At 39.0% G+C, this 27,671-nt stretch overlaps 1 protein-coding gene across 5 annotated transcripts in view; it reads left to right on the top strand.

The window, feature by feature from the left end:
* LOC105475933 (probable C-mannosyltransferase DPY19L2) overlaps nucleotides 1-27,671 on the top strand; it is a 115,633-nt gene that overhangs the window by 32,906 nt on the left and 55,056 nt on the right. For all 5 annotated transcript variants that reach the window (XM_071095027.1, XM_071095026.1, XM_071095025.1 and 2 more), the window contains exons 7-11: nucleotides 9,446-9,503; nucleotides 17,941-18,032; nucleotides 20,699-20,798; nucleotides 23,819-23,896; nucleotides 24,913-24,999. In XM_071095027.1, the coding sequence (XP_070951128.1) occupies nucleotides 9,446-9,503; nucleotides 17,941-18,032; nucleotides 20,699-20,798; nucleotides 23,819-23,896; nucleotides 24,913-24,999 (415 nt within the window). The remainder of the gene's footprint in view (nucleotides 1-9,445; nucleotides 9,504-17,940; nucleotides 18,033-20,698; nucleotides 20,799-23,818; nucleotides 23,897-24,912; nucleotides 25,000-27,671) is intronic.

Raw genomic sequence — 27,671 nt, 5'->3', positions numbered from 1 at the left:
TATGTTGTGTCTTTGTTCTCATTGGTATCAAAGAACATATTTATTTCTGCCTTCATTTTGTTATGTACCCAGTAGTCATTCAGGAGCAGGTTGTTCAGTTTCCATGTAGTTGAGCACTTTTGAGTGAGTTTCTTAATCCTGAGTTCTAGTTTGATTGCAGACCACAGTCTGAGAGACTGTTTGTTATAATTTCTCTTCTTTCACATTTGCTGAGGAGTGCTTTACTTCCAACAATGTGGTCAATTTTGGAATAAGTGCGATGTGGTGCTGAGAAGAATATATATTCTGTTGATGTGGGGTGGAGAGTTCTGTAGATGTCCATTAGGTCTGCTTGGTTTGGAGCTGAGTTCCTTGTTAACTTTCTGCCTCGTGGATCTGTCTAATGTTGACAGTGTGGTGTTAAAATTGCCCATTATTATTGTGTGGGAGTCTAAGTCTCTATGCAAGTCTCTAAGTGCTTGCTTTATGAATCTGGATGCTCCTGTATTGGGTGCATATATATTTAGGATAGTTAGCTCTTCTTGTTGAATTGGTCCTTTTACCATTATATAATGGCCTTCTTTGTCTCTTTTGACCTTTGTTGGTTTAAAGTTTGTTTTATCAGAGACTAGGATTGCAACCCCTGCTTTTTTTGCTTGTTTCCATTTGCTTGGTAGATCTTCCTCCATCCCTTTATTTTCAGCCTATGCATGTGTCTGCACGAGAGATGGGTCTCCTGAATACAGCACACTGATGGGTCTTAACTCTTTATCCACTTTTTCAGTCTTTGTCTTTTAATTGGAGCATTTCGCCCATTTACATTTAAGCTTAATATTGTTATGTGCTAAGTTGATCCTGTCATTATGATGTTAGCTGGTTACTTTGCTCATTAGTTGATGCAATTTCTTCCTAGCATCAATGGTCTTTACATTTTGGCATGTTTTTGCAGTGGCTGGTACCGATTGTTCCATTCCATGTTTAGTGCTTCCTTCAAGAGCTCTTTTTTTTTTTTTTTAATTTATTTATTATTATTATACTTTAAGTTGTAGGGTACATGTGCATAACGTGCAGGTTTGTTATATATGTATACTTGTGCCATGTTGGTGTGCTGCACCCATCAACTCGTCATTTACATCAGGTATAACTCCCAATGCAATCCCTCCCCCCTCCCCCCTCCCCATGATAGGCCCCGGTGTGTGATGTTCCCCTTCCTGAGTCCAAGTGATCTCATTGTTCAGTTCCCACCTATGAGTGAGAACATGCGGTGTTTGGTTTTCTGTTCTTGTGATAGTTTGCTAAGAATGATGGTTTCCAGCTGCATCCATGTCCCTACAAAGGACACAAACTCATCCTTTTTTATGGCTGCATAGTATTCCATGGTGTATATGTGCCACATTTTCTTAATCCAATCTGTCACTGATGGACATTTGGGTTGATTCCAAGTCTTTGCTATTGTGAATAGTGCTGCAATAAACATACGTGTGCATGTGTCTTTATAGCAGCATAATTTATAATCCTTTGGGTATATACCCAGTAATGGAATGGCTGGGTCATATGGTACATCTAGTTCTAGATCCTTGAGGAATCGCCATACTGTTTTCCATAATGGTTGAACTAGTTTACAATCCCACCAACAGTGTAAAAGCATTCCTATTTCTCCACATCCTCTCCAGCACCTGTTGTTTCCTGACTTTTTAATGATCACCATTCTAACTGGTGTGAGATGGTATCTCATTGTGGTTTTGATTTGCATTTCTCTGATGGCCAGTGATGATGAGCATTTTTTCATGTGTCTGTTGGCTGTATGAATGTCTTCTTTTGAGAAATGTCTGTTCATATCCTTTGCCCACTTTTTGATGGGGTTGTTTGTTTTTTTCTTGTGAATTTGTTTGAGTTCTTTGTAGGTTCTGGATATTAGCCCTTTGTCAGATGAGTAGATTGCAAAAATTTTCTCCCATTCTGTAGGTTGCCTGTTCACTCTGATGGTAGTTTCTTTTGCTGTGCAGAAGCTCTTTAGTTTAATTAGATCCCATTTGTCAATTTTGGCTTTTGCTGCTGTTGCTTTTGGTGTTTTAGACATGAAGTCTTTGCCCATGCCTATGTCCTGAATGGTACTACCTAGGTTTTCCTCTAGGAGTTTTATGGTATTAGGTCTAACATTTAAGTCTCTAATCCATCTTGAATTAATTTTCGTATAAGGAGTAAGGAAAGGATCCAGTTTCAGCTTTCTACTTATGGCTAGCCAATTTTCCCAGCACCCTTTATTAAATAGGGAATCCTTTCCCCATTTCTTGTTTCTCTCAGGTTTGTCAAAGATCAGATGGCTGTAGATGTGTGGTATTATTTCTGAGGACTCTGTTCTGTTCCATTGGTCTATATCTCTGTTTTGGTACCAGTACCATGCTGTTTTGGTTACTGTAGCCTTGTAGTATAGTTTGAAGTCAGGTAGCGTGATGCCTCCAGCTTTGTTCTTTTGACTTAGGATTGTCTTGGAGATGCGGGCTCTTTTTTGGTTCCATATGAACTTTAAAGCAGTTTTTTCCAATTCTGTGAAGAAACTCATTGTTAGCTTGATGGGGATGGCATTGAATCTATAAATTACCTTGGGCAGTATGGCCATTTTCACGATATTGATTCTTCCTATCCATGAGCATGGTATGTTCTTCCATTTGTTTGTGTCCTCTTTTATTTCACTGAGCAGTGGTTTGTAGTTCTCCTTGAAGAGGTCCTTTACATCCCTTGTAAGTTGGATTCCTAGGTATTTGATTCTCTTTGAAGCAATTGTGAATGGAAGTTCATTCCTGATTTGGCTCTCTGTTTGTCTGTTACTGGTGTATAAGAATGCTTGTGATTTTTGCACATTAATTTTGTATCCTGAGACTTTGCTGAAGTTGCTTATCAGCTTAAGGAGATTTTGGGCTGAGACAATGGGGTTTTCTAAATATACAATCATGTCATCTGCAAACAGGGACAATTTGACTTCTTCTTTTCCTAACTGAATACCCTTGATTTCTTTCTCTTGCCTAATGGCCCTAGCCAGAACTTCCAACACTATGTTGAATAGGAGTGGTGAGAGAGGGCATCCCTGTCTTGTGCCAGTTTTCAAAGGGAATTTTTCCAGTTTTTGCCCATTCAGTATGATATTGGCTGTGGGTTTGTCATAAATAGCTCTTATTATTTTGAGGTACATTCCATCAATACCGAATTTAATGAGTGTTTTTAGCATGAAGGGCTGTTGAATTTTGTCAAAAGCCTTTTCTGCATCTATTGAGATAATCATGTGGTTCTTGTCTTTGGTTCTGTTTATATGCTGGATTATGTTTATTGATTTGCGAATGTTGAACCAGCCTTGCATCCCAGGGATGAAGCCCACTTGATCATGATGGATAAGCTTTTTGATGTGTTGCTGAATCCGGTTTGCCAGTATTTTATTGAGGATTTTTGCATCGATGTTCATCAGGGATATTGGTCTAAAATTCTCTTTTTTAGTTGTGTCTCTGCCAGGCTTTGGTATCAGGATGATGTTGGCCTCATAAAATGAGTTAGGGAGGATTCCCTCTTTTTCTATTGATTGGAATAGTTTCAGAAGGAATGGTACCAACTCCTCCTTGTACCTCTGGTAGAATTCAGCTGTGAATCCATCTGGTCCTGGACTTTTTTGGTTGGTAGGCTATTAATTATTGCCTCAATTTCAGAGCCTGCTATTGGTCTATTCAGGTATTCAACTTCTTCCTGGTTTAGTCTTGGAAGAGTGTAAGTGTCCAGGAAATTATCCATTTCTTCTAGATTTTCCAGTTTATTTGCGTAGAGGTGTTTATAGTATTCTCTGATGGTAGTTTGTATTTCTGTGGGGTCGGTGGTGATATCCCCTTTATCATTTTTAATTGCGTCAATTTGATTCTTCTCTCTTTTCTTCTTTATTAGTCTTGCTAGCGGTCTGTCAATTTTGTTGATCTTTTCAAAAAACCAACTCCTGGATTCATTGATTTTTTGGAGGGTTTTTTGTGTCTCTATCTCCTTCAGTTCTGCTCTGATCTTAGTTATTTCTTGCCTTCTGCTAGCTTTCGAATGTGTTTGCTCTTGCTTCTCTAGTTCTTTTAATTGCGATGTTAGAGTGTCAATTTTAGATCTTTCCTGCTTTCTCTTGTGGGCATTTAGTGCTATAAATTTCCCTCTACACACTGCTTTAAATGTGTCCCAGAGATTCTGGTATGTTGTATCTTTGTTCTCATTGGTTTCAAAGAACATCTTTATTTCTGCCTTCATTTCGTTATGTACCCAGTAGTCATTCAGGAGCAGGTTGTTCAGTTTCCATGTAGTTGAGCGGTTTTGATTGAGTTTCTTAGTCCTGAGTTCCAGTTTGATTGCACTGTGGTCTGAGAGACAGTTTGTTATAATTTCTGTTCTTGTACATTTGCTGAGGAGTGCTTTACTTCCAATTACGTGGTCAATTTTGGAGTAAGTACGATGTGGTGCTGAGAAGAATGTATATTCTGTTGATTTGGGGTGGAGAGTTCTATAGATGTCTATTAGGTCTGCTTGCTGCAGAGATGAGTTCAATTCCTAGATATCCTTGTTAACTTTCTGTCTCGTTGATCTGTCTAATGTTGACAGTGGAGTGTTGAAGTCTCCCATTATTATTGTATGGGAGTCTAAGTCTCTTTGTAAGTCTCTAAGGACTTGCTTTATGAATCTGGGTGCTCCTGTATTGGGTGCATATATATTTAGGATAGTTAGCTCTTCCTGTTGAATTGATCCCTTTACCATTATGTAATGGCCTTCTTTGTCTCTTTTGATCTTTGATGGTTTAAAGTCTGTTTTATCAGAGACTAGTATTGCAACCCCCGGTTTTTTTTGTTCTCTTGATGGTGATGTACTGATGGGGTTTTGGTGTAGGTGTCCTTCCTGTTTGATAGTTTTCCTTCTAACAGTCAGGACCCTCAGCTGTAGGTCTGTTGGAGATTGCTTGAGGTCCACTCCAGACCCTGTTTGCCTGGGTATCAGCAGCAGAGGCTGCAGAAGATAGAATATTTCTGAACAGCAAGTGTACCTGTCTGATTCTTGCTTTGGAAGCTTCCTCTCAGGGGTGTACTCCACCCTGTGAGGTGTGGGGTGTCAGACTGCCCCTAGTGGGGGATATCTCCCAGTTAGGCTACTCAGGGGTCAGGGAGCCACTTGAGCAGGGAGTCTGTCCCTTCTCAGATCTCAACCTCCGTGTTGGGAGATCCACTGCTCTCTTCAAAGCTGTCAGACAGAGTCGTTTGCGTCTGCAGAGGTTTCTGCTACGTTTGTTATTGTTTACAGTGCCCTGTCCCCAGAGGTGGAGTCTACAGAGACAGGCAGGTTTCCTTGAGCTGCTGTGAGCTCCACCCAGTTCGAGCTTCCCAGCAGCTTTGTTTACCTACTTAAGCCTCAGCAATGGCGGGCGCCCCTCCCCCAGCCTCGCTGCTGCCTTGCCGGTAGATCACAGACTGCTGTGCTAGCAATGAGGGAGGCTCCGTGGGTGTGGGGCCCTCCCGGCCAGGTGTGGGATATGATCTCCTGGTGTGCCTGTTTGCTTAAAGCGCAGTATTGGGGTGGGAGTTACCCGATTTTCCAGGTGTTGTGTGTCTCAGTTCCCCTGGCTGGGAAAAGGGATTCCCTTCCCCCTTGCGCTTCCCAGGTGAGGCAATGCCTCGCCCTGCTTCAGCTCTCGCTGTTCGGGCTGCAGCAGCTGACCAGCACCGATCGTCCGGCACTCCCCAGTGAGATGAACCCAGTACCTCAGTTGAAAATGCAGAAATCACCGGTCTTCTGTGTCATTCGTGCTGGGAGTTGGAGACTGGAGCTGTTCCTATTCGGCCATCTTGCTCTGCCCCCAAGAGCTCTTGTAAGGCAGGCCTGGTGGGGACAAACTCTCTTCAGCATTTGTTTGTCTGTAAAGGACTTTATTTCTCCTTAACTTATGAAGCTTAGTTTGGCTGGATATGAAATTCTGGGTTGAAAATTCTTTTCTTTAAGAATGTCGAATATTTGCCCCACTCTCTTCTGGCTGTAGAGTTTCTGCCAAGAGATCCACTGTTCGTCTGATGTGCTTCCCTTTGTGGGTAACCCGACCTTTCTCTCTGGCTGCCCTTAACTTTTTTTCCTTCATTTCAACTTTGGTGAATCTCACAATTATGTGTCTTGGAGTTGCTCTTCTCGAGGAGTATCTTTGTGGTGCTCTCTGTATTTCCTGAATTTGAATGTTGGCCTGCCTTGCTAGGTTGGGGAATTTCTCCTGTATAATATACTGAAGAGTGTTTTCCAACATGGTTCCATTCTCCTGGTCACTTACAGGTACACCAATCAGACATAGATTGGTCTTTTCACATAGTCCCATATTTCTTGGAGGCTTTGTTCATTTCTTTTTACTCTTTTTTCTCTAAACTTCTTGCTTCACATCATTCATTTGATCTTCAGTCACTGTTACCCTTTCTTCCAGTTGATCGAGTCAGTTACTGAAGCTTGTGTATGCGTCACGTAGTTCTCATGCCATGGTTTTCAGCTCCATCAGGTCATTTAAGGTCTTCTCTACGCTGTTTATTCTAGTTAGCCATTCATCTAATCTTTTTTCAATGTTCAATGTTTTTAGCTTCTTTGTGATGGGTTCGAACTTCTTCCTTTAGCTTGGAGAAGTTTAATCGTGTGAAGCCTTCTTCTCTCAACTCATCAAAGTCATTCTCCATCCAGCTTTGTTCTATTGCTGGCAAGGATCTGCATTCCTTTGGAAGAGAAGAGGTGCTCTGATTTTTAGAATTTTTGGCCTTTCTGCTCTGGTTTCTCCCCATCTTTGTGGTTTTATCTACCTTTGGTCTTGATGATGGTGACGTATATATGGGGTTTTGGTGTGGGTGTCCTTTCTTTTTGTTAGTTTTCCTTCTAACAGTCAGGACCCTCAGTTGCAGGTCTGTTGGAGTTTGCTGGAGGTCCACTCCAGACCCTGTTTTCCTGAGTATCACCAGCGGAGGCTGCAGAACAGCAAATATCGCTGAACAGCAAATGTTGCTGCCTGATCGTTCCTCTGGAAGCTTCATCTCAGAGGGGCACCCGACTGTATGAAGTGTCAGTTGGCCCCTACTGGGAGGTGTCTCCCAGTTAGGCTACTCAGGGGTCAGGGGCCCACTTGAGGAGGCAGTTGTCCATTCTCAGATCTCAGACTCCATGCTGGGAGAACCACTACTCTCTTCAAAGCTGTCAGACAGGGACGTTTAAGTCTACAGAAGTTTCTGCTACCTTTTGTTCAGCTATGCCCTGCCTCCAGAAGGGGAGTCTACAGAGGCAGGCAGGCCTTCTTGAGCTGCAGTGGGCTCCACCCAGTTTGAGCTTCCTAGCCATTTTGTTTACCTACTCGATCCTCAGCAATAGCAGACGCCCCTCCCCCAGCCTCACTGCCGCCTTGCAGTTCGATCTCATACTGCTCTGCTAGCAGTGAGCGAGGCTCCATGGGCACAGGACCCTCTCAGCCAGGCGCAAGATATAATCTCCTGGTATGTCGTTTGCTAAGGCCATTGGAAAAGCACAGTATTAGGGTGGAAGTGTCTGTATTTTCCAGGAACCGTCTATCACACATCTCTTGGCTAGTAAAGGGAATTCCCCAACCCCTTGTGCTTCCTGGGTGAGATGATGCCCCACCCTGCTCTGTGGGCTGCACCCACTGTTGGACAAGCCCCATTGAGATGAACCCAGTACTTCAGTTGGAAATGCAGAAATCACCCATCTTCTGTGTTGCTCACGCTGGGAGCTGTAGACTGGAGCTGTTCCTATTTGGCCATCTTGGAACCTCTCTCCATCCTCTCCTATCTTACATGTTATTACTATCATTTAGTACTCCTGTTACCCCTCACAGCTGCGTGATTATTATTTCTGTTGTCAAATCTTACTTTGATTTATCCACATGTCCCCAATTCCTCCATGTACAATTGGTCCTTGCTGCTCACACCTTCTTTCTTTCAATTTCTTCCTCTGTGAAGTTCATCCTTTGGATTTTCTGTGTGAAGCTTTATTAAATGGTAAATCATTTCCCACTAGCTTTCCTCTGTTGTTTTCTTTCTTTCTTTCTTCATTAATTCAACCAATATTTATTAATCTTCCAAGTGAGAAGCTGGGGATCCAGTAATGAACAAGACAGATAAAGAACCTGTCCTTTTCCTCATGGTGCTTAGAATGTGCTAGACTAGGGAAGTGGTATGTGGAGGGAAGATAAATGGAAGCCTAGAAACACTACACAGATGTGGGATTGAGCATCTGCATTCTCATACACAGACATGATCACAAAAAGGCAATTTGTGATCATGAATAAGAAATGGTTTTTGGACAGGCACGGTGGCTCATGCCTATAATCCCAACACTTTGGGAGGCCAAGACAGCCAGATCGCTTGAAGTCAGGAATTTGAGACCAGCCAGGCCAACATGGTGAAACCCCATCTCTACTAAAAATACCAAAATCATCCAGGTGTGCTGGCATGTGCCTGTAATCCCAGCTACTCAGGAGGCTGAGGCAGAAGAATAGGCTTGAACTGGGGAGGCAGAGGATGCAGTGAGCCAAGATCGCGCCACTGCACTCCAGCCTGGGTGACAGAGCGAGACTGTCTCAGAAGAACAAAAACAAAAAACAACAAAAAAACAAAACAAGAACAACAAAAGAAATGATTTTTATCTTTCATCTGATTTTTGTATTCTGCATTATTGCTTCTCTGGGACTCAAGTAAAGAACATTTGTAGTAGTTTAGACAGTTCTAAGTTAATGCTACATGAAACTGTTAGACTCTTGTCTTCATATCTCAGTCCCTTAAATCCAATTTCAAAAGATAAAAATTTGCTTTTATTCAGAGTATTCAAACGATATGATCTAGACTCTAAAGTGCTAGCTTGTTTCTTAAAAATGACTTTATGTGGCCGGGCGCAGTGGCTCACACCTGTAATCCCAGCACTTTGGGAGGCCAAGGTGGGTGGATCACGAGGTCAGGTGTTCGAGACTAGCTTGGCCAACATGGTGAAACCCCATCTCTACTAAAAGTAAAAAAATTAGCTAGGCGTGGTGGCACACACCTGTAATCCCAGCTACTCGGGAGCCTGAGGTAGGAGAATCATTGGAACCCAGGAGACGGAGGTTGCTGTGAGCCGAGGTTTCGCCACTGCACTCCAGCCTGGGCAACAGAGCAAGACTCAGTCTCAAAAAAAAGAAAAATTTATGTTCACACCTTGTGTATTTTATTTAGAAAGTATTTTAGCTATAATAAATTATAAAATTGAGATTAATTTATAGGTATACTTTTTAGAATTGTACATTCAGAATTTAAACAACCACATGGGTATGGTTTAGTACTATTATGTCTTACATATAGAAAACTATGATTTTAAATTCTGAGGTAATTTTGTGAAAAACTCACTATATTTTACATGAATTTTGATTGTATACTCTATTATTATTATTTTTTTTTTGCAGTGGGACTCAACTAGGAGGTGTTATTACAGTACTGTGCTTCTTTTTCAACCATGGAGAGGTTTGTTTTCTAGAAAGCAATTTTTAAGAAATAGAAGAGGCTGTAGAGGAACAAGGAAATATACTCATCAAAACAATATATAATTGATTACTACTTATGACTTCACAATATTTTAAAGACCCATGTGTTATAAGTTGATTTTTAAATCATGTTGATTGAAATGTTTAAATAGGTAAAATTTCAAACATGAAATCTCTTGCCTTGTTTTTAGTAAATATATACATATACATATATTCTGCAGAGAAAAGGAAATACTGTACTTCTTGAGTTGAATCATATCGTGCACATTATCTGACTTATTCCCACTAAACTTTATTTGTGGGTGGTGGTAGCCTCACCATACAAGGTATGAAATTTAAATTTACACAAAGTTACTTATCCACATGCCCGATTTACTACATGATGAAGCTGGATTTCCCATTCTATGTCTGTCTGCCTCTAAAACCTCACATATATATTAATTTATATTTTATAAATTATAAAATTAGTTGTATTTTATGAAAACATATATATTATACATATAACATATATATTCAACTTTTTTATTATGGTCAGAATAAGTAACATGAGATCTGCCCTCTTAACATATTTTTTTCTGATTATTGTTTTTTTTTAATACTTTTAAGTTCTAGGGTACATGCGCACAAAGTGCAGGTTTGTTACATACGTATACATGTGCCATGTTGGTCTGCTGTACCCATTAACTCGTCGTTTACATTATGTATATCTCCTAATGCTACCCCTTCTCCCTCCCCCACCCCATGAGAGGCCCCAGTGTGTGATGTTCCCCTTCCTGTGTCCAAGTGTTCTCACTGTTCAATTTCCACCTATGAGTGAGAACATGCGGTGTTTGGTTTTCTGTTCTTGCAATAGTTTGCTGAGAATGATGGTTTCCAGCTCCTTCCATATCCCTACAAAGGACATAAACTCATCTTTTTTTATGGTTGCATAGTATTCCATGGGTGTATGTGCCACATTTTCTTAATCCAGTCTGTCAGTGATGGACATTTGGGTTGGTTCCAAGTCTTTGCTATTGTGATTAGTGCCACAATAAACATGTGTGCATGTGTCTTTATAGCAGCATGATTTATATTCCTTTGGGTATATACCCAGTAATGGCATGGCTGGGTCAAATGGTATTTCTAATTCTGGATCCTTGAGGAGTTGCCACACTGTCTTCCACAATGGTTGAACTAGTCTACAGTCCCACCAACAGTGTAAAAGTGTTCCTATTTTGCTACATCCTCCCCAGCACCTGTTGTTTCCTGACTTTTTAATGATCGCCATTCTAACTGGTGTGAGATGTTACCTTATTGTGGTTTTTGATTTGCATTGCTCTGATGGCCAGTGATGATGAGCATTTTTTCATGTGTCTGTTGGCTGCATAAATGTCTTCTTTTGAGAAGTATCTGTTCATATCCCTTGCCCACTTTTTGATGGGGTTGTTTGATTTTTTCTTGTAAATTTGTTTAAGTTCTTTGTAGATTCTGAATATTAGCCCTTTGTAAGATAGGTAGATTGTAAAATTTTTCTCCCATTCCGTAGGTTGACTATTCACTCTGATGGTAGTTTCTTTTGCTGTGCAGAAGCTCTTTAGTTTAATTAGATTCCATTTGTGAATTTTGGCTTTTGTTGCTATTGTTTTTGGTGTTTTAGTCATGAAGTCCTTGCCCATGCCTATGTCCTAAATGGTATTGCCTAGGTTTTCTTCTAGGGTTTTTATGGTTTTAGGTTTAACATTTAAGTCTCTAATCCATGTTGAATTAATTTTTGTATAAGATGTAAGGAGGGGATCCAATTTCAGCTTTCTACATATGGCTAGCCAGTTTCCCCAGCACTATTTATTAAATAGGAAATCCTTTCCCCATTTCTTGTTTTTGTCAGGTTTGTCAACATCAGATGGTTGTAGATGTGTGGTATTATGTCTGAGGGCTCTGTTCTCTTCCATTGGTCTGTATCTCTGTTTTGGTACCAGTACCATGCTGTTTTGGTTACTGTAGCCTTGTAGTATAAAGTCAGGTAGTGTGATGCCTCCAGCTTTGTTCTTTTGGCTTAGGATTGTCTTGGCAATGCGGGCTCTTTTTTGGTTCCATATGAACCTTAAAGTAGATTTTTTCCCATTCTGTGAAGAAAGTCATTGGTAGCTTGATGGGGATGGCATTGAATCAATAAATTACCTTGGGCAGTATGGCCATTTCCACAATATTGATTCTTCCTATCCATGAGCATGGAATGTTCCGTTTGTTTGTGTCCTCTTATTTCATTGAGCAGTGGTTTGTAGTTCGCCTTGAAGAGGTCCTTCACATCCCTTGTAAGTTGAATTCCTAGGTATTTTATTTTATTTGAAGCAATTGTGAATTGGAGTTCACTCATGATTTGGCTCTCTATCTGTCTGTTATTGGTGTATAGGAATGCTTGTGATTTTTGCACATTGATTTTGTATCCTGAGATTTTGCTGAAGTTGTTTATCAGCTTAAGGAGATTTTGGGCTGAGACGATGGAGTTTTCTAAATATACAATCATGTCATCTGCAAACAGGGAAAATTTGAGTTCCTCTTTTCCTAACTGAATACCCCTTATTTCTTTCTCTTGCCTGATTGCCCTGGCCAGAACTTCCAACACTACGTTGAATAGGAGTCGTGAGAGAGGGAATCCCTGTCTTGTGCCCGTTTTCAAAAGGAATGCTTCCAGGTTTGCCCATTCTGTATGATATTGGCTGTGAGTTTGTCATAAATAGCTCTTATTATGTTGAAATACGTTCCATCAGTACCAAATTTATTGAGAGCTTTTAGCATGAAGGGCTGTTGAATTTTGTCAAAGACCTTTTCTGCATCTATTGATATAATCATGTGGTGTTTGTCTTTGGTTCTGTTTATATGCTGGATTACATTTATTGATTTGCATATGTTGAACTTGCCTTGCATTCCAGGGGTGAAGCCCAGTTGATCATGGTGGATAAGCTTTTTCATGTGCTACTGGATTCGGTTTGTCAATATTTTATTAAGGATTTTTGCATCAACGTTCATCAGGGATATTGGTCTAAAATTCTCTTTTTTTTGTTGTGTCTCTGCCAGGCTTTGGTATCAGGATGATGCTGGCCTCATAAAATGTGTTTGGGAGGATTCCCTCTTTTTCTATTGATTGGAATAGTTTCAGAAAGAATGGTATCAGCTCCTCCTTGTACCTCTGGTAGAATTTGGCTGTGAATCTGTCTGGTCCTGGACTTTTTTTCATTGGTAGGCTATTAATTATTGCTTCAATTTCAGAGCCTGTTATTGGTCTATTCAGGGATTCAACTTCTTCCTGGTTTAGTCTTGGGAGGATGTATGTGTCCAGGAATTTATCCATTTCTTCTAGGTTTTCTAGTTTTATTGCATAGAGGTATTTATAGAATTATCTGATGTTAGTTTGTATTTTTGTGGGGTCGGTAGTGATATCCCCTTTATCATTTTTCATTACTTCTATTTGATTCTTCTCTCTTTTCTTCTTTATTTTTCTTGCTAGCAGTCTATCAATGTTGTTGATCTTTTCAAATAACCAGCTCCTGGATTCATTGATTGTTTCAAGGGTTTTTTTGTGTCTCTTTCTCCTTCAGTTCTGCTCTGATCTTAGTTATTTCTTGCCTTCTGCTAGCTTTTAAATGTGTTTGCTCTTGTTTCTCTGGTTCTTTTAATTGTGATATTAGGGTGTCAATGTTAGATATTTCCTGCTTTCTCTTGTGGGCATTTAGTGCTATAAATTTCCCTCTACACACTGCTTTAAATGTGTCCCAGATATTATGGTATGTTGTGTCTTTGTTCTCATTGGTATCAAAGAACATCTTTATTTCTGCCTTCATTTCATTATGTACCCAGTAGTCATTCAGGAGCAGGTTGTTCAGTTTCCATGTAGTTGAGCAGTTTTGAGTGAGTTTCTTAATCCTGAGTTCTAGTTTGATTGCACTGTGGTCTGAGAGACTGTTTGTTATAATTTCTGTTCTTTCACTTTTGCTGAGGAGTGCTTTACTTCCAACAATGTGGTCAATTTTGGAATAAGTTCAATGTGGTGCTGAGAAGAATATACATCCTGTTGATATGGGGTGGAGAGTTCTGTAGATGTCAATTAGGTCTGCTTGGTGCTGAGCTGAGTTGAATTCCTGGATATCCTTGTTAACTTTCTATCTTGTTGATCTGTCTGGTGTTGACAGTGTGGTGTTAAAGTTGCCCATTATTACTATGTGGGAGTCTAAGTCTCTATGCAAGTCTCTAAGTGCTTGCTTTTTGAATCTGGGTTCTCCTGTATTGGGTGCATATATATTTAGGATAGTTAGCTCTTCTTGTTGAATTGATCCCTTTACCATTATGTAATGGCCTTCTTTGTCTCTTTTGACCTTTGTTGGTTTAAAGTCTGTTTTATCAGAGACTAGGATTGCAATCCCTGCTTTTTTGTTTGTTTGTTTTCCGCTTGCTTGGTAGATCTTCCTCCATCACTTTATTTTGAGCTATGCATGTCTCTGCACGTGAGATGGGTCTCCTGAATACAGCACACTGATGGGTGTGCTTTGACTCTTTATCCAATTTTCCAGTCTGTGTCTTTTAATTGGAGTATTTAGTCCATTTACATTTAAGCTTAATATTGTTATGTGCTAAGTTGATCCTGTCATTATGATGTTAGATGGTTATTTTGCTCATTAGTTGATGCAGTTTCTTCCTAGCATCGATGGTCTTTACATTTTGGCATGTTTTTGCAGTGGTTGGTACTGGTTGTTCCTTTCCATGTTTAGCGCTTCCTTCAGGAGCTCTTGTAAGGCAGGCCTGGTGGGGATAAAACCTCTCAGCATTTGCTTGTCTGTAAAGGATTTTATTTCTCCTTCACTTATGAAGCTTAGTTTGGCTGGATATGAAATTCTGGGTTGAAAATTCTTTTCTTTAAGAATGTCGAATATTGGCCCCACTCTCTTCTGGCTTGTTGAGTTTCTGCCAAGAGATCCACTGTTCGTCTGATGTGCTTCCCTTTGTGGGTAACCCGACCTTTCTTTCTGGCTGCCCTTAACTTTTTTTCCTTCATTTCAACTTTGGTGAATCTCACAATTATGTGTCTTGGAGTTGCTCTTCTTGAGGAGTATCTTTGTGATGCTCTCTGTATTTCCTGAATTTGAATGTTGGCCTGCCTTGCTAGGTTGGGGAATTTCTCCTGTATAATATCCTGAAGAGTGTTTTCCAACATGATTCCATTCTCCCGGTCACTTTCAGGTATACCAATTAGACGTAGATTTGGTCTTTTCATATCGTCCCATATTTCTTGCAGGCTTTGTACATATCTTTTACTCTTTTTTCTCTAAACTTGTCTTCTCGCTTCATTTCATTCATTTGATCTTCAGTCACAGATACCCTTTCTTCCAGTTGATTGAATCGGTTACTGAGGCTTGTGTATGCATCATGTAGTTCTCATGCCATGGTTTTCAGCTCTATCAAGTCATTTAAGGATTTCTCTACATTGGTTATTCTAGTTAGCCATTTGTCTAACCTTTTTTCAATGTTTTTAGCTTCTTTGTGATGGGTTCAAACTTCCTCCTTTAGCTCGGAGAAGTTTGATCATGTGAAGCCTTCTTCTCTCGTCAAAGTCATTCTCCATCCAGCTATGTTCTGTTGCTAGTGAAGAGCTGCATTTCTTTGGAGGGGGTGAGGCGCTCTGATTTTTAGAATTGTCAGCTTTTGTACTCTGTTCCCCATCTTTGTGGTTTTATCTACCTTTGGTCTTTGATAATGGTGACGTACAGATGGGGTTTTAGTGTCGATGTCCTTTCTTTTTGTTAGTTTTCCTTCAAACAGTCAGGACCCCCAGCTGCAAGTCTATTGGAGTTTGCTGGAGGTCCACTCCAGACCCTGTTTGCCTGGGTATTAGCAGCAGAGGCTGCAGCAGAGTGAATAATGCTGAACAGTAAATGTTGCTGCCTGATCATTTCTCTGGAAGCTTCATCTCAGAGGGATACCCAGCCGTGTGAGGTGTCAGTCTGCCCCTACTTGGGGGTACTTCCTAGTTAGGCTACTCGGGGGTCAGGGACCCACTTGAGGAGGCAGTCTGTCCGTTCTCAGATCTCCAACTCTGTGCTGGGAGAACCACTAGTCTCTTCAAAGCTGTCAGACAGAGACATTTAAATGTACTGAGGTTTCTGCTGCCTTTTGTTTGGCTATGCCCTGTCCCCAGAGGTGGAGTCTACAGAGGCCAGCAGGCCTCCTTGAGCTGTGGTGGGCTCCACCCAGTTCGAGCTTCCAGGCTGCTTTGTTTACCTATTCAAATCTCAGGAATGGCGGGCGCCCCTCCCCAAGCCTTGCTGCTGCCTTGCAGTTAGATCTCAGACTGCTGTGCCAGCAATGAGGGAGGCCCTATGTTCGTGGGACCCTCTATGCCAGGTGCGGGATGTAATCTCCTGGTGTGCCATTTGCTAAGACCCTTGGAAAAGCACAGTATTAGGGTGGGAGTAACCCAATTTTCCAGGTGGTGTGTGTCACAGTTTCCCTTGGCTAGGAATGGGAATTCCCTTACCCCTTGCACTTCCCGGGTGAGGCGATGCCTGCCCTGCTTCAGCTCTCACTTGGTGGGCTGCACCCACAGTCCTGCACCCACTGTCCAACATGCCCCAGTGAGATGAACCCAGTACCTCAGTTAGAAATGCAGAAATCACCCATCTCCTGAGTCGCTCACTCTGGGAGCTGTAGCCTGGAGCTGTTCCTATTTGGCCATCTTGGAACCTCATTCCAGATTTTTAAGTGTACACTACAGTACTAACACAATGTTGTACAGCAGATCTCTAGAACTTATTCATCTTGTCTAACTGAAACTTGCCTGACAGCAAGGACATGGTTAAGACGCTGCCACCTGCTCCCTCACTTCTTTCTGTTACGTCATGGTGTCTGTTCAGTAATGCAAAATGCTGAATTCAAAATAGACATTAACTTACTAATTCAGCCCAATGAAACATAGTCTACCTAAAAAAGAGCTCATAGAAGCTTATTTCAAATACGATGGATTCATTCAACAAAATATTGAGTACATAGCACGTCCATGCTCTGTTAGATGCTGAGGATATGGCAATGAAAAACAGAGAGATTCTGACTATTAGCTCTTGGGAGCAAAATATTTTATGTTATGACACAGGTTACATAGGGTAGAAGTACATTTTTTTTTTCAAGATGGAGTCTTGCTCTGTTTCCCAGCCTGGAGTGCAGTGCAATGGCGTGATCTCAGCTCACTGCAACCTCTGCCTCCTGGGTTCAAGCAATTCTCCTGCCTCAGCCTCCTGAGTAGCTGGGATTACAGGCATGTGCCACCATGCTCAACTAAATTTTTGTATTTTTAGTAGAGATGGGGTTTCACCATGTTGGCTAGGCTGGTCTTGAACTCCTGACCTCGTGATCCAGCCACCTTGGCCTCCCAGAGTACTGGAGATTACAGGCATGAGCCACCATGCCCGGCCAGGGTAGAAGTACTTTTATCCATTGCTGTTGGGTTAATTTTTAAAAATCAGTTTGATAAAGGAATCATAAAAATTATACATAAAATCCTTATATATATTAATTTTAAGCAAACAAATGCATTGTCATTCAACAATGTGCTGATATAATGACAAAGCTTTTTCTTTGAGTGTGCCAGGAAACTTGGTATAAGTTGACTTTCTTATATGTATCATAATTCCTCTTACAACATTTACAATTTTGGGATCTTGGAAGAGGAGCAATAACTTTTAACACTCTTGGAAAGTAATAAGAGCTCACATTCTTTCTAGAATTTCAGAATTTTTGATGGAAAATTTTTCTAATACTCTGACCCATATGTCTTAGAAGTCATTTTAAAGTTTGTATGAACATTTAATACTTTCATTACATGCATCACATTTGTGGTTCCCAAATACTTCTAGTTGTTTTTAAAATATATACTTACCCTTTTTTAAGTTACATTTTACAAATTCTGAGGCAATCTTAGCTATTCGAAGTGTGTATTTATATTCATTCAAACTTGTTATGTAGAAACTCTCTTGGTGCTTGCGAATTACCTAGGTGACATTTGTTTAGGTATTTGTCTTGGCATACATATAACCCAAAGCCTAGGATGCCAGGATCATATGCCAGGATCATACCTACAGGACTGGACTGTGGATCTAGTTGGTCAGTCACAGAATTCTCACAACTCTTATACATACAATCTTATTTGTCCCTTGGGTTTCCTTTTGCTCAGTCTGATATATTTGTTGCTGGTTTCTGGACATGGTAGTTAATTGCTCTCTACTTAATGGCCTCATGTGTTAAGAGAGCTTCAAAAACTGAGAAGCTATGCCAGACACTCAGAAATGGGATATAGTGAGCCTAGTATTAAAATTACTAAAACAAACTCACCCCTGGTTTTTAAATATGTTTGTTGTAGTAAACATGATGTAAAGTGGGCATTTTGTTGATTTCAGGCCACCCGTGTGATGTGGACACCACCTCTCCGTGAAAGTTTTTCCTATCCATTCCTTGTACTTCAGATGTATATTTTAACTTTGATTCTCAGGTAACTTTGATTCATAAAACAAAGGCAAATAAATTATAATTTAAGTTTTTAAAAATATACTTCAATTCAGCACTTTGGGAGGCCAAGGTGGGCGGATCACTTGAGGTCAGGAGTTCGAGACCAGCCTGGCCAACATGGTGAAACCTCATCTCTACTAAAATACAAAAATTAGCCAGGCATAGTGGTGTGCATTTGTAATCCCAGCTACTTGGGAGGCTGAGGCAGGAGAATTGCTTGAACCAGGAGGCAGAGGTTGCCGTGAGCTGAGATTGTGCCACTGCACTCCAGCCTGGGCAACAGAGCGAGACCCCCTCTAAAAAAATGTAAATATATATATATTATAGATATATACTTCAATCTATGAAGTTGTAATTACTAAATTTAGACCATTTTTTAGTTATTTTAAAAGTATTGAGTATAGATTTAAGAAAATAATTCAAAATTGCCATGTAAAAATTGCTCTCCCATTTAAGAGTAGGCTACAGGTTTTAAATAACTACATTATGTTTTAAAAAACCAAAAGGTATGTGTTTGTATATAGTTTGCCAAGATTCAAAAGTTTTTGAGAAACAATTACATTTTCTCTTCAGAGTTTAGGTACTCTGACATTGTTTTCTAACCTGTGGTTTTGATGAATGTGTCATGAAAAAAGTGTTCTGTGTGCAAACGAATTTGGGAAATGCGGAGTTAGATGGATAAGGAGTACATATATTCTCTTATTTATGAAGCATTTCTGAACAACCAATGTTTCCAACAGGACAACCAGTTTCATTTCAAAGTTTTTTTTTTTTTTTTTGGATACACTTTTTTTGTAGGGATTACATTTATAAGCATTTTAGATATTTAAGAGGTCTGAGAAATGAACAAAAAAAACCTGTAAGTGGTAGTAGTATAAATAGCCTTATCAGAGAAATAAGTTTGATAGAATACTAATGAGAACTCTCACTGAATGAAATAATGATCACTATCTCCTCCAAACTCCCAGAGGACCCCATTCTTCACCTACTAGTCCCTGGCAGATTCTGCCTTATATAAAACTCATTTGTTTGTCTTCCTTGTTTTTTAAAACAGTAAATTTATGAATCATCCACACATACATACATTTTTATTTATTTATTTAGAGATGAAGTCTTGCTCTGTCACCCAGGTTGGAGTGCAGTGGCACAATCGGCTCACTGCAACCTCTGCTTCCCGGGTTCAAGCGATTCTCCTGCCTTAGCCTCCCAAGTAGCTGGGATTACAGGTGCACACCACCACCCCCAGCTAATTTTTGTATTTTTAGTAGAGGCAGGGTTTTACCATGTTGGCCAGGCTGGTCTCAAACTCCTGACCTCAAGTGATCCGCCCGCTTCGGCTTCCCAAAGTGCTGGGATTACAGGCGTGAGCCACTGTGCCCAGCCAGTTATATGTATTTAAAAGTACCACTGGTGCACACATCTATGCAAATATTTGTGGCAATTAGCTCATATAAAGCTAATTGAAGAGTGGTAAATAGTAGTGTACTGGGGTGGCACAAACCTTGAGAATGGAGCAGGCTAACTTCTGATTTCTTACCAACCTGACGAGTATATTCTGGGGTTGAATTTGGATTTAGGAACCTCCTCCTCATTCAGATTTCTGTATCTTTGCTGTACACTTTGCCTTCTCTCAAAGATTAGGTGATGGAAGCTGCCCATTCTTCATCACCCTTTGCTATTCACTCCCAGTTTATTTTCTAGGAAGGTGGGTTATTTTTATTTTTTTTGAAGTAATATCAGTCTGGTCAGTCAGGGGTTTCATGGAATAAAATGTCTTAATTAGAATATTTAGGGTTGTATCATTGAGGGCATGTGCTATATACTCTGTATCTTAGTCAAAAGTAATTTTTGTTTGAAAAATTTAAGATTACAAAGTACATAATGAGTATTTTATAACAGTAAACAATATGAACATTTAGAATTTTGTTTTTGAAAATTTATATATGATTGTACAAAGATTCATCAAAATCCAACATAGCATTTATAAAAGGAACAGTTACAGTTTTATTATTTATGTAAAACATTTGTGTTTCTTTTTTCATGTCTAAAAGTTATTGTAATTCTCTGTGGTAAAAGATACTGGTTCCCAATACATATCAGTAATGGAGAATGGACAATTTAAACTTCCACACACTTCAACTGAATTCTAGAATGATTTTTTAATTTTTTAAGATTCCTTTTCCTCAAATTTTTCCCATAGTTGTTAACTTATTACTTTGTCAGCACTTAACATTTCTCTTCAATGTATTTTGAAACATAAAAGTGGTGGTATATAAAGTTGTTGCTGCACATACAGGAGAAGCATGTTGAGGTGTGCAGGGGCAGTGCCATGTCCTATTTTCTGACCTCCTTGCTGGAGTATTAAATTTCTAATGTCATGCGTATGTAGAGGAAGATGAGCTTTTGTATTTAAAATATTTAGTGGGAAATTACGATGTTATTTTTAAAACTCTAATTTTGATTGCTTCATGCAAGGCATGAAGTATTTCAAGTTCTTTTTAGTATGCTTTAAAAAGTTAACTATATTTTGTTGTATTATAGTAAAGGCAATGTAATAATTTAGATTTTATCATTTTGCAATTAGTCTTTCTTTTTAATGACAGCCTGTTTTTAGGGTGAAACTTATTGGTATCAATTCTCTCTATTAAGGACCTCGAGCAATGATAGAAGGCCCTTCATTGCACTCTGTCTTTCCAATGTGGCTTTTATGCTTCCCTGGCAATTTGCTCAGTTTATACTTTTTACACAGGTAAGATGATTTTTTAAATTAATTTTTATTTTTATTTTAAGTTCTGGGGTACATGTGTGGGATGTACAGGTTTGTTACATAGGTAAATGTATGCCATGGTGGTTTTTGCACCTATCAACCCATTACCTAGGTATTAAGCCCAGCATGCATTAGCTGTTTTTCCTAATGCTCTCCCCACCCCATCCCCCGACAGGCCCCAGCATGTGTTGTTCCCCTCCCTGTGTCCATGTATTCTCATTGTTCAGCAACCACTTATAAGTGAGAACATGTGGTGTTTGGTTTTCTGTTCCTGTTGCTGAGGCTAATGGCCTCCAGCTCCATTCATGTCCCTGCAAAGGACCTGATCTTGTTCCTTTTTATGGCTGCATAGTATTCCATGGTGTATATGTACCATATTTTCTTTATCCAGTCTGTTACTGATGGGCATTTGTGTTAATTCCATGTCTTTGCTATTATCAATAGTGCTGCAACAAACACATGTATCTTTGTAATAGAATGATTTATATTCCTTTGGATATATTAATTAAGTTGAATGCAAGATGTCCTTGGTTGTTTCCATAGAAATTTTTAAATATGGTTACATTTATGCCCTAAAAGATTTTCAAAATAGGGAATAAAGTTTACATAAAGGTATGATTTTTATGAAATAATATAATTCCACATTATTTTACTGTATTAGTTAGTTTGACAGGTTTTAAGGCTCAACATGTGAAAGAGTTTTTCTATTATTTTTATTCACAAATGTTATTTTTGGTGTTTGAGATAATATCTGTATATATCTACCTATAGATTTTCCTTTTGTCCTGGTGATCATTCTGGGTGCCAAGCTACACAGCATTCTAAGGGCCAATCCTACTCTTCACAGCAGGACGTTCTGCTTCTAATCCAGCTAAATGTTGGCTGTTTTGTTTGTGGTGCAGAATTTTACCTGGCACCATTTCTGCGAGCTTTAGTCATAAAGCTCATCATTGCTTAAGTGAGCTGAGCCCATATTCTGTTTCTAAAGCAACTACATAACTAGTACCAAGAAACTGAACTGGGGAAGCAGAGAGTAAATGGAGAATTTTGAGGAAATTTCATGATACTAAGATTTTCCATCAGAGCTCCTTCCTGCATAATAAATACTGATGATAATAATAATACTCTATATTGGAAGTGAGAAATTCTGCCAAGAGTCTCTTGCTGCCAATAGCCTACAAAGAATGAAATTATAACCCCAGCTTAGTTGGTGCTGCATGTTTAAAGTATTCCCTCTGCTTTACTTCATAATAGTTGGCTCCTTTCAGGTTATAACATGGACATTATTCTATGGTTTTCATTATTTGCAAATGCCAACAGAGTAGAATCGATTTTTAATGAGCAGCACTTCATTGCAAGCACATTTATTAATCCAGTGGTACTGATGAAACTAAGCAGCTCTTTGGGGACAGGCACGATGGCTCATGCCTGTAATCCCAGAACTTTGGGAGGCTGAGGCGGGTAGATCGTGAGGTCAGGAGTTCAAGATCATCCTGGCCAAGATGGTGAAACCACGTCTCTACTAAAAATACAAAAAAATTAGCCGGGCATGGTGGCAGGCTCCTGTAATCTCAGCTACTTGGGAGGCTGAGGCAGAGAATTGCTTGAACCTGGGAGGTAGATGTTGCAGTGGGCTGAGATCGCGCCACTGCACTCCATCCTGGGTGACAGAGTGAGACTCAGTTCCAAAAAAAAAAAAAAAAGCTCTTTGGGTAAGTTTGATATTGCTGTAATGATTTTCTAGCCATTCTCTGGATATATACTAGGCTTTTATTTTTCTTTACTAATGTATATAGTTTTGTTTGTATTTGTACGTTTCATGCTTACAGAGGGATAATTCAATGTTATCTTCTGGGTGTACTTTAAGATTTTATTCTTAATTGTGTGTTTCATAGATTAAGGTTAAACTTAGTTCATTGTGCCACCACATCTGGCTAATTTTTTAATTTTTTGTAGAGATGAGGTAGCACCATCTTGCCCAGGCTGCTCTCGAACTCCTGGGCTCAAGCAGTCCTCCTATCTGGGCTTCCAAAATGCTGGGATTATAGGTGTGAGCCACCATGGCTAGCCCAATTTTTTTAATGACTTCTGTGCTCTCCTGGAATTTTCAGTCCTATCAGTTATTTCCTTGAACATTTGAAGCATAGTTTAAAGACATATCTGATTGCACCAGACAAGTGTTTGAGTGATCTCCAAGCTAAGAATAGTTTTTATATATTTAAAGGGATATAGAACAAAAATAGAAAAAGAATATACAAGAGACTGTATGTGACCAACAAAGCATAACATATTTATTATCTGGCATTTTATATAACAAATGTGCTGATCCCTGATATAAATCTTTTCTGAATCTGTTTCTGTTGTGTTAGTGATAGTGTCTTATCTTCATCTATGCTGGGTTATTTTTGATTTGGTGCTGGACATTATACATGAAAAATTGGAGAGGCAAGTCAAAAGAACTAATTAATCTTGAACCACCTTCATGCAATCAGATTGAGATGATCCATAGATGGATTTCAGTCTTTCTGAGGGCTGCTTGATTTCTGGTTCACTATTATAGTATGGCCCTTTGAAACCCCAAACTAAAGCACCCTTCTTGGTGCACTCTGACTGCTGAATCTGCTGAAATGCCTGCTCAGCTTGCTGGTCTCCCAGCTGCCTCTCAGCTGGCAGGCATCTGCCTCTGTTGAAAATGGCAGATACCTCTGGGAGAAAAGTGGCCCAAAATGTCATGCTCATCACTATAGATTGCCATCTATCTTTTTAATTCCTCACTTGCTTTGTTAATAATCTGTGGCTTTTATACATATTTTAAAAATATTTTTATTTATATATTTATATTTTTCCTACACATTCTAGTTCTTAGTGGGAAGGTTGGTTCAAATTCCTTTGCTTACCATTATTAGAAATGTAGCCCTCCTCTTATATTTACTTTGCCTATGAATAGTAAAGTGTTAGTTTTCTATACTTTTTTTCACTTTTGCTTTTTTGTATTATTTCAGATAGCATCATTATTTCCCATGTATGTTGTGGGATACATTGAACCAAGCAAATTTCAGAAGATCATTTATGTGAACATGGTAACATTTTTAATATATATAAGTCAAATATTAAGATAGGTTCTCAGAGTTTATAAAATCGAAGTGATTCTGTTTTATAGGGTACCACCTCTTTGGTAATATTTAATACATATGATACTGGTGATATCCAGAAGGAAAACTGGAAATGTATATTATAGATGTCATATTATAATAGATTATACTTTCAACTTGACTATAGATGTGTTTTATTCTCTAAAACATTTATGTTTTATTTATTATTATTATTACTACTTTTAAAACTGCCTTTTCTTTCTCAGACATGAGATTTTAGCATTTTGCCTGAATGACACTCTAACTGAAATTTTATATTCTTGCAATTTTGTTTTTGGTTTAGGTCCCAAACATAGCTTCCTTAAAAATATAAAAAGTAAAGCTTCATAAATAATAGAAGTTCTGAAGTCTAACAAAAATAAGATTAGTAAAACTAGTATTTATAACTAAGTCTTTCTTGGTATATTACTCTATTGTTAAAACAATAGAAATCATAGACTTATTTTTCATTGTTCCAAGTAGCAGATGGAGAAAAAGTGAACTTCTGCCAGATAGAGTTTATAGTCTTGAATTTTAATACTTACAATCTAGCAGTGACTTGAAATTCTATTATCATTTGGCCAAGAGTTATTCATCTTTATGCCTGTAATTCCAGCACTTTGGGAGGCCGAGACGGGCGGATCACGAGGTCAGGAGATCGAGACTATCCTGGCTAACCCGGTGAAACCCCGTCTCTACTAAAAAATACAAAAAATTAGCCGGGCGAGGTGGCGGGCGCCTGTAGTCCCAGCTACTCGGGAGGCTGAGGCAGGAGAATGGCGTAAACCTGGGAGGCGGAGCTTGCAGTGAGCTGAGATCTGGCCACTGCACTCCAGCCTGGGCGACACAGCGAGACTCCGTCTCAAAAAAAAAAAAAAAAAAAAAAAAGGCTATATACCTACAAAATATGCATTATGCCAATATATGTAATAACCGCAAAATGTATTTTTTCACTTTTTTTTCAGATTTCAGTTATCCTTAGTTTCATTTTGATGTTTGGAAATTCAATGTACTTATCTTCTTATTATTCTTCATCTTTATTAATGACGTGGGTAAGTGTTTAGTTCATAAAGTTGGGGTTTTTTTAACCTACCAGGTAGCATGTTTTCCTGTCTAAAACAGGTATAAGAGAATAAAGAGGCCCTTTCCTGATTATCATTCAACGTGACACAGTTCTTCCCAAGCAAACCTTTTTATCTGTCTTATCCTTGAAAAATATTATAGTAGAAGTTTTTCTTTTTAAGACAAAGCCCAAGTAAATATTTAAAAATTATCATAAAATAATAAAGACTTACTTTAATCATATCCCATTTTATGATAAAAATGACTTCTTTTCTCCTAAGTCACTTGAGGAGGTTAAGTACTCATTGCAGTGACACTGCCACTGCCCAAAACATTTTTGGAACTCCTCTGAGTTTCCTTCACAGATACGGCACATTCTTTAGAATGTCTTCACTGGTGGCAAATCTTTGCCTTTCAAGAGTGGATATGATTTTTGGAAATGACCAAAATTTTGTGAATATTTTGTGTGATTGGGCTGGGTAATACAGACCTTACTCAAATGATGGTGTGACAATAAAGTCATAAGACCGATTATTTTGCACCTATAACTAAATTATTTCTGAAGGCAGTTTAGAAAGTGTAGTTCCAAACTACTTTGATCAATGGCAAGATAATTAGAATAAGTGTGTAGTCTGCTCACAGGAACTACATGGAATGACATTTTCTGGATATGTGTTTGGAAGGGTGGTTTAGTAAATCAGTTCTATTACACTGTAGTCATATTTCTGATATCTGTAAGCTAGAGCCTAGAATATTCTCCTGTACCTCCCATCTCCACATTGATCAGAAATGGTACCAACTACAGTAACGCCAAAATATAGCCCTTTTCCATGTATGGTGCAGTGGTTTAATCTTTTGGTATTTCCCTTATGTTTTAACATTTTTGCTTTTCATATCATTTTTCCTTCATAGTAATTCCTCCTTTTTCTCTCCCAGAAAAAATGCTCTTTCTTTCCAACATTTTGTGAAACTATTTCACCATTACAGAGTAGAGGACTCCTAATAGTGTGCTTATCTACCTCTTTTAATGAAAACTTTTTTATTTTGAAATATAATACAGATAAAAACTACATAAAGCCAATGTTTTGTGTGCTGAATTAGTGCTGGGTAATACTGATGAGTACAATCTCCCCTCAGTGTCTGCAGGGATTGATTCAAGGACATCCCCAACCCCTGTGGATACTAAAATCTGCAGATGTTGAAGTTTCTTATGTAAAATGGTGTGTTATTTGCATATAACCTATGCCCATCTTCCTATGTACTTTAAATCATCTCTAGATTACTCTTGACATCTAATGCAATATAAATACTATGCAAATAGCTGTGTACTGTATTGTTTTTTCATTTGTACTTTTTAAACTGTTGTATTATTATTATTTCAAATATTTTCTTTCTGCCGTTGGTTGAATCTGTAGCAATTGGAACCCATGGATGTGGAGGGCTGACTGTGTTATGTATTATGTGGCCAACATTCTTAAACTACCATTATATCAAAATTATAATTTTCGAAATGAGTGTAAAAGCCCTCCATGTGACCCGTCCCAAAGCACTCCCTTGTGCTGCCCTAAAACAATAATGACTGTGTTGATTGCTATGATAGTAACTTTCCAGCATTCCTTTTTAGTTTCATCACTTAAGTTTCTCTTTTTAGCTACAAGTTTCCTGCATATCTGCCTGGTTTTATCCTCATGAAATTTATTTGTTGAAGAACCGGAGTCAGAATATGTGGAGGATTTCATGGTCCAGATTTTGCTTTTTGAGTTCTTGTGGTGTAGCTAAGCATGTTCCTTTGTCTCATGGCATAGTTTAATATATTAGAAACTGGATCTGAAACTGGGATTGCTTCAGGCTTGATCACTTTGGCAAGTCTACAGTATTGTTCTTTCATTAAAAGGCATGTAATGTCTCTCTTTATGGTACTAGACTTCAGTGCCTTATGATGGATCTGTTAATTCAATAGGGATTGCAAAGTGGTCACATTCCAATCCGTCATCTAGAGTTCATTTAGGAAAAGTTAAGTAAGTGTTGATTTACCTCTTTATTTGCAAATTTTAAAAATAATGAATTGATTCCCTGTCATCTTCCAAATGTTGGCTCTTTGGGCTGTGTATGTGTGTGTTTAAGTTTCATTCGGAACATAGGGATTTAAACATTTTTGATGTATTTCAAGTTAATTGAAATTATTATCTTTACTCATTCTCAGATTATTTCATTGTTGACCAGGGGAGCCTCTTTAGGGTTCTCCTGAGTTCTCTGACGTGACCCTGTGGTCTGATAGCACACTTGTGTCATGTATGACAAGTTCTTCCAGGTCTCTCTTGTGGACTCCTGTCCAAACCCTGGAGGAAGCCATTCCTGCAAGACACCCTCCTCGCCTTCACTGGGGAAACGGTGTTTTAAGACCGCAGTCTGGGACCCAAGGATACTCACTGCTACTGAGTAGGTCATTGTTTCTAGGCCTTCTTAGTGGACAGAGGTAGGAAATATCATAGGGTGTAGGCTCTCTCTCTTTCTTTAAAAATCTACCATGAAAATATGTGTGTGTGTATGTGTGTGTGTGCATGCATTTATGGTAAACTAGCTCACAAGTTCTGATGGATATTTCCAAATCAAATTCAAGAATATAGGGTTTTTACTTACCTCTTTTTTGTTTGTTTGTTTC

This window comes from Macaca nemestrina, chromosome 4 (genome assembly GCF_043159975.1).
Source record: "Macaca nemestrina isolate mMacNem1 chromosome 4, mMacNem.hap1, whole genome shotgun sequence".
NCBI classification, from domain to species: domain Eukaryota; kingdom Metazoa; phylum Chordata; class Mammalia; order Primates; family Cercopithecidae; genus Macaca; species Macaca nemestrina.
The sequence above is the reverse complement of the archived record's forward strand: the minus strand, read 5'-3'. Positions and strand labels throughout refer to the sequence as shown.